The 12,816-nt window shown below is 41.3% G+C and overlaps 1 protein-coding gene across 1 annotated transcript in view; it reads left to right on the top strand.

Annotated features, from left to right (window-relative positions):
- Positions 1-11,859, top strand: part of DDX49 (DEAD-box helicase 49) — a 54,255-nt gene extending 42,396 nt beyond the window's left edge. The window contains exons 11-13 of the mRNA XM_040320910.1: positions 4,496-4,584; positions 4,692-4,763; positions 11,362-11,859. Of these exons, the coding sequence (XP_040176844.1) occupies positions 4,496-4,584; positions 4,692-4,763; positions 11,362-11,538 (338 nt within the window). The 3' untranslated portion in view covers positions 11,539-11,859. The remainder of the gene's footprint in view (positions 1-4,495; positions 4,585-4,691; positions 4,764-11,361) is intronic.
- Positions 11,860-12,816: the final 957 nt, after the last annotated feature.

The following is a 12,816-nucleotide window of genomic DNA, read 5'->3' as shown; positions in this document are numbered from 1 at the left end:
ATCGCAGCATGATGTGTTGCTTTTATTAGATCCTTTAGGCCTGGTTCACACCTATTCAGGTTGCATAATGCATTTGCATTTTTCAATGAACGCTTTTGATCCATTGACCTCTATGGAAACAAAACAAGAAAAAAGTCCCTAGCCCTTTCCATGAAATGCACAGATGGAAACCATGTTAAATGGACTCAAGTGTGTTTCTACATACAAAATGCAAAAGGTGTGAACCAGGCCTTAAAGTGTTTCACTTTGTTCGACCACTTTTACTTGAGTGATTTCTTGATTCAACATGTCTAGCAGTAATCAGGCCTGGGTGTGGCAAGTGAAATTAACTCTGCTTTCCAAAAATTTTGGTTAATCACAGTTCATTCATGATTTAGCAAGGTGGGCAGGCAATTACTTTTTCACATATGGCCAGGCAGGTTTGGACAGCTTTTTCCCCTTAATAAATTAAATCCTGATTTAAAAACTGCATTTCTCTTATCGTCCATGGACGGACACAGCTCCTTAAATCTTGACAAGTGGGTTATGTTCCCTGTTTACAGGAGAGGACTAGGCAGAAACATGTTAGATAATTAAATACATGTTACATTAACAGAGTTTAACAGCCCCGCATGCAGCATGCAGCCTCAGTTTCGTTCTGCCTAGCAAGGAGAAGGACATATGGCTCCCTTTGGGCCCAGCGCCCTGAGGAGAATTTTTATTTTATTTTACTTTTTCTTGAAGAATCTTCTTTCAACTGTCGGCTGAGAGACAGGCTGGATAATATAGATCCTTGTAGTCTACTCAGTCCGACCAGCAAGCGTGGGCACACCTTTGCAAAGAGGCTGGGTCTGCCACGCCATACCCCATGACTCCTGGGGTGGCCAGTGAGCTTTGCTCCGAGGTCCACATATGACTGGGCTGTGGTGTTGTCTCACTCACAGTGGACCGGTCCGACAGCTACCTCCATTACGGTTGTAGTTTTGTCAGGAATGTGTCAGTGAGTCCTCGCTCGGACGGGTAAGTACAGTCCCTCCTGCTTCGGTAGGTTGGTATGGCTGGGCATTCCTGGGGTTCGGGGGTCCTCTTCTCCTCCCTTCCCTGCTCCTTTTCCCTTGCATGCTTTGCTAACATTGCCACTGTCAGGGGGGAGGGGGCCTTCCTGAGGGGACTGTTATCTGGCCTGTGTTTTTTTTTTTTTTTGTATGGGGCTTTCCTGTGAGGGGGTTTTCACTGTTAAAAAGCGATAGGAGGCTTTTCCTGTTTAAACACGGCATTTTGCCGCCATTTGGCACATAGGTCCCTGCAGATGCCGCACAGTTACCTCACGGTTCTTTTTCTCTCACACGCTGTGTGCTGAGAGCGGACGGCAGCGCTGGGCAGTCTCCTCCTAAGGTGAGTCCCCTGGTCAGCGCAGCAAGTGGGCGAGAGGCCCTGAATAGGAGCTTTTGTTTTATTTGTAAGGACAGGTGTGCATATTATACATACACACTATGTATAATATCTGGTAAGGATGTCTCCTTACCAGATATTAACAGCTGTAGGCATTGACAATATACGTAGGCAGGATGTAATCAACCTCTGCTGCAGGCTAATGGATGGATGGATAGATATAGATTCCTCGCTGGTAAACAAAACTTTGTGGGGCTCATACGTTAGGTAAGTACCCAAAAAGGAATAAGGGCCCAATAGTGTAATACCATTGGGATATTTAATGTTATAAAAAAACGGATACACTTGCATGCAAGACGATAAAAACAACGTATATAGTAAAAAAGCCTGCCGGCTTCCAATGCAAAACTCCCGTCTTGCGAAAGTGGTGACTTCTGCATGTACCCCCCCCCCCTCAGACGCGTTTCGTCATCAGACATTTTCAATAAGGGACGGGTATCGTGCTGAATCACCACAATAAATACTACCATGCCTCGGTTTTGAGTCCGGATGTGAGTAGGTCGCCGCCATCTTGACTGATGGCAGTACTAATACTGAATGGAACTCGTTCGAGATTGCATTTTCACGCTGTTCAAATTAGGAATGGGCAATCAGGAGAACATGAATGATAACAAACCTCAGTCTGAGTCCCGAACATGAGTCCTTACCTGCCATATTAATTAATGGCAAACCCCATAATCCAATGTACATCTCGCACTTGTTATGACCAAGATAGCGGATGGCAAAAAAAAATATAGGGATTAATTGCAAACTAAACAAGGACAAAGACTATCGCATGTCCACTAAATAAAGTAACGTGTGTGTATATAAGAAAAGAGAAAAAAATCAAAAATGTATATTAATGAACACACACATAAGATCAGTGAATTAATTAATAATATGTGAACATTATCAATTATTCTAATGTTAGGCAAAAATTAACTAAATAGCTTGTGAATAAATAGGCATCCAAGAAAAGGGGGTATAAAATTACCACCCAGGCGGGTGTTAACTAGTTACCGACCGCCCACCGTCGTTATACGTCGGCACTTTAAAGATGGATATCTCGGTAACGGCAGCAGCTGCTGCCACAACCGAGATATTCATCTCTTCAGTGGGCGGTCCTGTCAACGATAACGGCGGTCTCAGCGGCGGATTCGCCACGAGATCGCCGTTATCGGTGGCGGGGAGGCGATCGGGTGCGCTCGGCTATTGACTGGGGATGCGAGTGAGGGAAAAATGTCCTTCACCCGTCCCCATAGCTCTGCTGGGCGGAAGTGACGTCAAAATGTCAGTTCCGCCCAGCGTCTTAAAGAAACATTTTTTTTTTTTTTGTCATTTGAAAAAATGACAGTTTCAATTTTTTTGCTTTTAAGCCTAAATATGAGATCTCATATTTAAGAGGACCTGTCATGCTTTTTTCTATTACAAGGGATGTTTACATTCCTTGTAATAGGAATAAAAGTGATAATTTTTTTTTTTTTATTTCAGTGTTAAAAATTGTAAAATAAATAAAAATAAATCCGAAAACCCCCAAAAAAAATGTAAACGCCCCGTCGAGCTCGCGCGCAGAAGCGAACGCATACGCGAGTAGCGCTCGCATATGAAAACGGTGTTCAAACCACACAAGTGAGGTATCGCCGCGATAGTTAGAGCGAGAGCAATAATTCTAGCCCTATAACTACTCTAACTCAAAAAATGCAACCTGTAGAATTTTTTAAACGTCGCCTATCGAGATTTTTAAGGGTAAAAGTTTGACACCATCCCACGAGCGGGCGCAATTTTTAAGCGTGACATGTTGGGTATCATTTTACTCGGCGTAACATTATCTTTCACAATATGTAAAAAAATTGGGCCAAATTTATTGTTGTCTTATTTTTTTAACTTAAAGTGAATTTTTTCAAAAAAAAGTGCGCTTGTAAGACCGCTGCACAAATACGGTGTGACAAAAGGTATTGCAATGACTGCCATTTTATTCTCTAGGGTGTTAGAAAAAAATATATATAATGTTTGGGGGTTTTAAGTAATTTTATAGCAAAAAAAAATGTTTTAGTCTCGTAAACACCGAATCTGAAAAACAGGCTCGGGGCTTAACTAGTTAATCTTGATATATTAAATTAACGTGTATACTAAACCTTATGATTAATTCATAAAACGGATCCTCAATATTGACTATAGAGGAACATATAATATAATTAATAAATGGTGTATGTGTGTAAATTTATTTGAATAATCTAAAATTAATTATGACTAATTATAACAATAAGTGATTAATGTAAATCTTACATAAGTAAATTACTCTAATAACAAAATTAATTTTAAATAGGCAATAGTTAAAACTAGACAAAGACTGATGAACTTATGAGCGTGACTCAGACCCAGTTTACAGTAATGGCTATGAATTATCAAAGGCGTTGACATCTACATCGATGTTTAAACCGTAAGGCACATAAGTCTTGGCCAAGACATCTCTAGCTTGGAAATTTTCCTTACTAGGGAGCTTCCTCTCCAATTAGGGCTAAATTTGTCGATGCCTAAAAATAAAGTATTTGAAGGGTCTCTATTATGCACCAGACGATAATGTTTTAAACCGAGTGGTTTTTGAACCTGATTTTATATTCATAATGTGTTAATTTAATCTGACCTGTAGGGGGCATTTAGTCCTCCCATGTACTGCAACCCACAGGGGCATTGAAGTAAAAAGACCACGCCTACTAAAGAACATGTGATAAAAGGTTTAATATCATGTCTAATTTGTGTACTGGTGGACAAAAATTGATTGGTCCTCCTATGGGTACAGCTATTAAGAGAACAAACTCTGCATCTCCGACATTGATAGCCTGTTGGTTGACTAAAAAAGTTTGCTCTTTTAAGCAAGTAAATAGGTAAGCCACAGTTTTTAACCATTGTTTTTTGTTTGTTTTTTTTGTTCTATCTGAATGGGAACATGTATTAAATAAATAGTGAATATCCCAATTTTCTTGCAATAATAATAATGGAAATATATTTTGATACAGGTGTTTTGGGTGGATACTTCTCATGTCTATGTCTTAATGTGTTTGTGTTTTCCAATGTCTTTAAATAGATCATAAACTGGGAGAGTTTGCTGTAAAAGAAAGGGAGGTATTACAAATCCTTACTCAGGTGAATGTGACCCGAAGAGAATGTGAAATTGTGAGTAGAATTTCAGTTCACTTTGAATTTTTTGGGTTCTCTGAAGTGCAGGACGTTTGTACATTTCATGCCTCTACACAATAAAATGTATTTTCTATTCATTGTAGAAACTGGAATGTGCAGATTTTGATGAGAAGAAGGAGATCAACAAACGAAAGCAGCTCATTCTGGAAGGAAAGGTAAAATGCAATAAATGGGGTTGTCCTAATTGGTTTAATCATTTTCCTTCCACTTGGCAATGAGAACTGGTGGCTTTAAGATGAACTCCACACAGACGGCTACAGTAAATGCAAGAATGAAATGCATACATGAGAGCTGTATTTCTGTCCGTCCAATTCTAAAAAACAGAACCTTCTTAGTAACCTGTTTTTCTACTGTGGTTAAGAAATACAGCTAGGTGATCTTAATGCCCCAACCTTTGACAGGCCAGTGAAGCAGCACAGGGGAATTTCCAAATAAAAATTAAAAAGGTAGCCGTATCCAAATACACTACAAAAACAACCATAATGTACATTTTAAATCCAGACAGACAAAAATAATATAAATATACTAAAGCTTGCAGTGTGCAAAAGACTTGCCAAATAGAAAAACAAGTGTCTCCTATAGCGGCCATAATGAAATGGCGGACCGCAGGCCAAATGCTGACTGCGTCACTCTCTCATGTGGCCCGCTGCACTACCACCATTTAGCAGACCTTTCTTCCCCCTGTGGTTGCTCTGTAATCCTCAGACGACAGCAGGGGGTGGGACAGTTCTGGATAGAGGGCAGAGCTGCCTGAGGTTAGCAAGCAGGTGATTGGCTGCTAGAATGATGGCCGCTCTATGTAAGGTAAGACAGCGAGGGAAGGGAAGAAGGTACAGGGAGTGAGGACAGTGACACTAATGTGTCGGGCTGAAAAGTCATGAGAATGTGTGTGCTGAGGACAGTTATGTGGGGCTGATGACATTAAAGTCAGGGGAGCTGAGGACTGTGAATTGGGGGAGGGGGTGGCTGAGGACTGTGAGAGGACTGTAATGTGGTGGGGGGCTGAGATCCTAAAGGTTGGGGGCTGAGGACTGTAATGTGGGGGGGACTGATGACTGTACTATGTAGGGGGGGGGGGGGTGGCTGAGGACATTAAATTGGGGGAGGCTGTGATGTGTGGAGCAATGAGGATAGTTATGTGGAGTGGCTGAGGATTGTAATGTGGGGGGGGGACGACGACGACTGAGGAGAGTAATGGGGGGGTTGATGTCAAGGAAATGTGAGAACACTACTGTGAAAGACGTGGAGGGGGATGATGTAAATGGGGACCTGAGGACACTCGTCAAGAGGGGATGGGAAGGGGACTGTGATGTGCATTGGGGACAGAGGATGCTGATGTAAGAATGGATTCAGATCTGTGCATGTGCATAAGATGCACACGTTGCGGGTAGATAAGCCCATTTTAATGGGCTTCACTACCCCCAATAAACACAGAGAAAGAAGTAGTTGACCTTTTTTTCCAAAATCATGCCGCATTGTGCTGCAGGAACATAAGGTTTGGCACAAATGCAAAAATGTGCCATGGGTACCAATATGATATTCGGACCTCTGCTGCTGTCAGAAAATTTTACTGACCGGACCTCTGGGAATTTTAATTCAATGCCCCTGTCCTGTATGTAAAGCAATGGTGAATTTGCGCTTCCCCAAAAAAGGGTGTACTTATAAATAAACCACAAAATCAAGGTGATAATAAAGGGTTAAACTGGGTTAAGCAGGGCAACACCTGCTAATTAACCTCAACCTATTCGGTGGTAAAAATTTGAAATTATAAAACAAAGGTGAGTGAAAAAAACTTAATAAATATTGGGACAGAGAAAACTCTGAATAGGTGCTGCAAAATAGGTATTGCTGGAATAGGCAGCAATAAACAGAAATTATAAAAAGTGTAAAATGTAGCGCAACCCCCCAAAAAAATAATTATTATTAAGTGAACATATAAAACGGCAACTAAAAAAAGAATATAGTGGGCAAACTAAAACAATATATCCACTAAGAAACACAAAAGGGTTGGCAATTCTCAGATGTTGTAAATATATGGTGCACTGATCTGAATGAAAGCGCTAATACACTGGCTTGACAGACAGTGTGGCTGAAAACTTTCACACACAGATCAATGCATCAAACTAGGGGACAATCATAGAGCTGGCAGTTCTCAAATGAGATAATCATATAGTCCCCAAATCTGAGTGAAAGCGCTGAATCACTGGATAGGCAGTCGGTGTAGTTGGGGAACTGTCACACACAGATCAGAGAAGCTGTCACGGAGCTTCTTTGATCTGTGTGTGACAGTTCCCCAGTTCCTAGCAGAATAATACAAACACTTTTCTTTCACTCATGGTTTTTGTAAATTCTTGGGCTGTCTTGCATGAACTGTATTTTTGAGATCTCCCCAGAGTGGCTCAATGTTATTGAGGTCAGGAGACTGAGATGGCCACTCCAGAACCTTCACATTTATTCTGCTGTAACCAATGACGGGTCGACTTGGCGTTGTGTTTTGGATCATTGTCATGTTGGAATATCCAAGTACGTCCCATGCGCAGCTTCCTGGCTGATGAGTGCAAATGTTCCTCCAGTATTTTTTGATAACCTACTGCATTCATCTTGTCATTTAATTTTGACCAAATTTCCTGGGCCTTTGTAGCTCACACATCCCCAAAACATCAGCGATCCACCTCCGTGTTTCACAGTAGGAATATGGTGTACCTTTAATCATAGGCCTTGTTGACTCCTCTCCAAATCAAACATTTATGGTTGTGGCCAAAAGCTTGATTTTGGTCTCATCACTCCAAATGACTTTGTGCCAGAAGGTTTGAGGCTTGTCTCTGTGCTGTTTGGCAAATTGTAAGCGGGATACTTTGTGGCATTTGTATAGTAATGGCTTTCTTCTGGCGACTTGACCATTCCGTCCATCTTTCTTCAAGTGCCTCCTTATTGTGCATCTTGAAACAGCCACACTACATGTTTTCAGAGAGTCCTGTATTTCACCTGAAGTTATTTGTGGGTTTTTCTTTGCACCCCAAACAATTTTCCTGGCAGTTGTGGCTGAAATTTTAGTTGGTCTACCTGACCGTGGTAGACAGAACTCCTAATTTTTCATTTATTTATGGGAGTTGGAACACTGCTGATTGGAATTCTCAATTCCTTCGATATCTTTTTATATCCCTTTCCTGTTTTATACAATTCAACTACCCTTTCCTGCAGATCCTTTGACAATTATTTTGCTTTCCCCATGACTCAGAATCCAGACACGTCATTGCAGCACTGGATGAAAGATGCAAGGGTCCGTCAGGAGTCCAGCAACTCATTGACCTTTTATATGTATGTGTATGTGTGTGTGTGTGTGTGTGTAATATATATGTAATTTTTATATATATATATATATATATATATATATATATATATATATATATATATATATATATATATATATATATATATATATATATATATATATATATATATATACACACATACACACATACACACATACACACATACACACACACACACACACTACAAGCAGACAGATCAAAGGTGAGGATTGTTACCTTTTTTAATAGCCATTCAAACCCCTTTGTGTCAACTTGTGTGCATGTTATCAGGCCAAAATCGATTTAACTTTACAAAGAGTAAACACAGTTGATTGATAATTGGCTTCAGCGAAACACTAACCATGAGTGAAAAAGTTTTATTCATATTCACAGAAAAATGATCAAGAAATCATAAATTCTGCCAGGGTATGTAAACTTATGATCACAACTGTATATATCCCTTCTGTCAGGGAATAAAATATTGAATCCACTCTATTTCCCGACATATATGCAGGGGATGGGGAGCCAGTATGGTATTGACCTTTATTGTCATCTTTGCAGAGGTTTTCGGCCACTAGCAGGGTGCTTTTAACCCCCGTCAGCGGCCGATTAAGGGTTCAAACCACCCGCAAAGCGGCGCTGCCCATTCATTTCAATGGGCAGGAGTGGTGGGGGAGCGGCGTATATACCGCTCCTTCACCGCTCCAAAGATGCTGCTTGCATGATTTTTTGCAGCGCATTGCCTCAGTGTGAAAGCCCGAGGGCTTTCACACTGAGACTGTAGGGTAGCCGCTTTATAGGTGCTATTTTTAGCACAAATGCGCCTGAAAAATGCCTGTGTGAAAGGGGTCTTAAAGTAGAAGTTCAGCCTAAGACTAAAATTGCTAAATCTACTTGCAGCCACAATCTGAAACTAACCTATCTAGCCCTCTAAAGCAAAAATCGCTATACATACCTTTTCTGGAGCCGCTCCAGTCCCACACCGAGCTGTCAGCAGCAGCTTCTATATGTGGGAGTGTGCAGAAGAGGCAGCAGACAACAGAAGCCCCATAGTAACTATGAGTGACATCACTTCCTAGGCATTTTCGAGCAGTTGTTGGCTGTCTCCTGAACACCGGACCAGAGTGGCTTCAGAAAAGGTGTGTGTGTGTATGTGTGTGTGTATGTGTGTGTGTATGTGTGTATGTATGTGTGTGTGTGTGTGTGTGTGTGTGTGTGTGTGTGTGTATGTGTATATATATATTGTGGCTGCAAGTAGATTTAGAGATTTTAGTTTTAGGCTGAACTTCCACTTCAAAGGCAATAGTTCAACCAAAGCTCGTTTGGCTGTACTTCTCGCAACTGAAGTTCGTTTTGCACTCGTGTGCCCTTTTTTCAGCAGTCAGTGGGCTGAAGTCACAAAGCTGAGATCCACCCAGAACCCTGGACCGTCACCTGGCTCAGCCATTCGGTGAGCCGCTGAAAGATTGAGACATCCCCCCTCCACAGCCCAGCGCATCAGTGAGTGCGGGGAGGGGGGCAGAACCGAGAGCCAGTGACTGACAGTCACTGGCTCTCTGCTCATGGAGCTCTGAGAACTGAGCGATCAAGAGTTTTGATCGCTTGGTTCTCAGTCTTGGACAGGAGTCAGATGCAGCATGGGGGGGGGAGCATTATGCCTCCATATATTTGTAATGTACTCATGTACACACACATTTGTATGATGGTTGCCTGAGTTCTAAAATGTATGTATGTCACAGAATCGTATACAAATTCTGCAAACAAACCAAAAATAGAACACGCTACAAATAAAAACTTATATGTGAATAAAATCAAATATATATGTGACCCAGCTGCTACGCAAAGTTCCAGTGTTAGCCTAAAATACACTGTTATTGCATAAAACCAAAAAACTGTGGCGCAAAAAAAAAGCCTAAATAATTAACGCATACAGTATGTGCCCATATACTATGTGACAGGTTCTCATTAACTCTCATGCTATTGCAATCAGACTTATCACGGACAATTGCATGAGGGTTGATGGGCTTCCGTCACATTTGTAGTATATGGACACTTGTTGATTGATTTTATGTGTTTATAGTGCTGCTCCGGTTTTTGTTTTTTATATTAAAATTCTGAGCAGTAATAGATTGATTTGATTTACACAACCTGAATTCCCCAAAAGTTAGGACGCTGAGTAAAACATACATTTAACACCATAATGCAATGAATTGCAAATCCATCATTTTATTTACATAAGAAAATGTACCACAAAAAAAGGTAATTTTGAAATTGATCGTAGCAACACATCTCAAAAAAGTTGGGAACAGGGCCATGTTTACTATGGCGAACAACCCCCCCCCCCACTGAGGAGAACATTTGCTGGAGTTTTGGGAAAGGAAAATTGTTGCGTTCTAGCGTGATAAAGGATTCTAACTGCTCAACAGTCCTGGGTCATCTTTGAAAATATTTGGCACATCTTGAAACGGAAAATATAACAATTGGTGAAAGGTCTGGACTGCAGGCAGGCATCCAGATTCTTCTACTATGAAGCCATGCTGTTTTATAAGAGGCAGTATGTGGTTTAGCATTGGCCGGCTGAGATATGCAAGACCTTCCCTCAAAAAGACATAATCTGGATGGGAGCATATGCTGCTCTAAAGCTTGGATATATATGATTTTAATGCAGTGTTATCCCCAGGCCCTAAAAATCGTGAGCATCCAAGATCGCATTTCGGCCTTGTTTTTTTTACGAGGAATGTTATTCGACAATGTTTGGCCCATCTTTACTTCTGAGACACTCTGGGGGTTATTTACGAAAGGCAAATCCACTTTGCACTACAAGTGCGAAGGGCACTTGAAATTGCACTGAAAGTACACTTGGAAGTACAGTCGCTGTAGATCTGAGGGGGACATGCAAGGAAAATAAACGCATTTTAGCTTGCACATGTTTGGATAATAAAATCGGCAGAGCTTCCCCTCATTTCAGATCTTCCCCTCAGATTTACAGCGACTGCACTTCCAAGTCCACTTTCAGTGCAATTTCAAGTGCACTTGTAATTTTGCGCTTGTAGTGCAAGTGGATTTGCCTTTCGTAAATCACCTCCTCTGACTCTCTAATATTCTCTTTAATGTTACCGACCTGTGTTGCCAATTAACCTACTTGGTTGCAAAGTTTTCTTCCACTTTTTCATTGTTGGGATCACTTACTTTGCCAGCTTTTTGTTGCCCTGTCTCCTCAATTTCTAAAATTTTCATTTTTGGTTTTCATAAAATTAGTAAATTTTCTCACTTTAAACGTTTGATATGTTTTCTATTGTGCATACAATCTGGGTTTATAAGGTATGCAAATCATTGCATTTTGTTTTATTATGTAGATTTTACACAGCGTCCTAACTTATTTGGAATTGGGGGTTGTCTATTTATGATATTCTTCTAATGCTTTCCTCCTTCTCCATGTAAGGATCCTGATCTGGAAGCAAAAAGAAAAGCAGAGCTTGAAAAGATTAAGAAGCAAAAAAAGAAATTCAAGGAGCACATTCAAGAGTCCATGCAGAAGAAACAAGATGCTGTGGTGCGCAGGAAGCTGCAGAAGAAACACTTGAGACAAAAGAAGAAGGCAGCCAAAATGCAACAGTGACTAAACCAAGAGTAGGCTGCATCACCCACTTTTGAATGAAGACCTGACAGGTCCGCAAAGATGGCTGTATGAGACATATCAGAACCGTAAAAAATATGCATTATCCTGGGGGAATGTTCTGCTCTTGGTTGCAAGGATCTGAACTGAATTACTGCCACCTGCAGAGCTTGTCATTGGCCTGGTAGCTTTATAGACAGATGTACCTGTTTGTGGCAGGAGGACTGTTTGATATTAACCTTGAAGCTCACAGATATCTGATCACAAATGGAGGTCTATATTATAATGTCATTATTCAAAATGATAACTTTGTTTTTGTGTGGGGGGGGGGGGGGGGGGGGGACTTGTAAAGTATTACATTTCTTATGCAATTGTTGATGGTATGTTGTGTCTCGTATAACATAAAGAGCAAATTTATTTTGGATCGACGTTGTTGAACTCCAGCCTTACCTGCAGTTTTGTACAGTTGTACAGGCTCTTTCCTGTACTGAATCGGCTTACTCTGATTTCACTGCACTCTGTGATCTTCTCATAGTATACATTAGAAGCTGTAGGTCTTCAGATAGAGCCAACATTATTTCCTGGATGGAGGACATCCAACATTTAGAGCAGAGGCGGCTCTCTAATTAGGCAAATTAGGCAGTTGCCTAAGGCCTCGCACTCACAGGGGCCATCGCGGCCGCCTAATTTGCCTGTGATCAATACTAATGTCAGCATCATCGGATCTCTCTGTTACCCCTCTTTCTCGCCTCCCCCTCTCTCCCCCCCCTGCATTGGCTGAATATGTCTGATGGGTGAGGAGGGTGCCCTGGAAGTGGCGCTGATCACCTGTGTGCTAGATCCGTGCATTTTCTGCAGCCATTTTTCTTGCTTGAATTATTTTTCCCATTATGGGCGTGAGTGGGGCCTCATGTCTAAGTTTTGCCTAAGGCCTCACAAAGCCTAGAGCCACCTCTGATTTAGAGCTTTTCTCCCCATCCCAGCTGTTTTTGGCCTACTCTTTCATTTATTGGACTTCAGTTCTTGCAATCATGAGGGTTCAACCTTGCATCGGGGTGTTACCTATGGCAGTGGGCATACAAATACATTCTGCTTAGGATGCCATCAGCTCTAGATTGACACCCACCATTTAAGGCATTTAATATTTGCATAAATACTCCCAAATGCAAACAGGGTGCTTTGATGCTTTCTGAAAACTATGTACAGCATGCTTCTTGCCCCTCCCACCAGCCATTCTCTGCATGTATTGCATAGAGAATGTCAGCGACCTAGTGATTATCA

This window comes from Rana temporaria, chromosome 1, assembly GCF_905171775.1.
Source record: "Rana temporaria chromosome 1, aRanTem1.1, whole genome shotgun sequence".
Taxonomy (NCBI): domain Eukaryota; kingdom Metazoa; phylum Chordata; class Amphibia; order Anura; family Ranidae; genus Rana; species Rana temporaria.
Note: the sequence above shows the minus strand (reverse complement) of the source record. Positions and strands in the feature narration are given on the sequence as shown.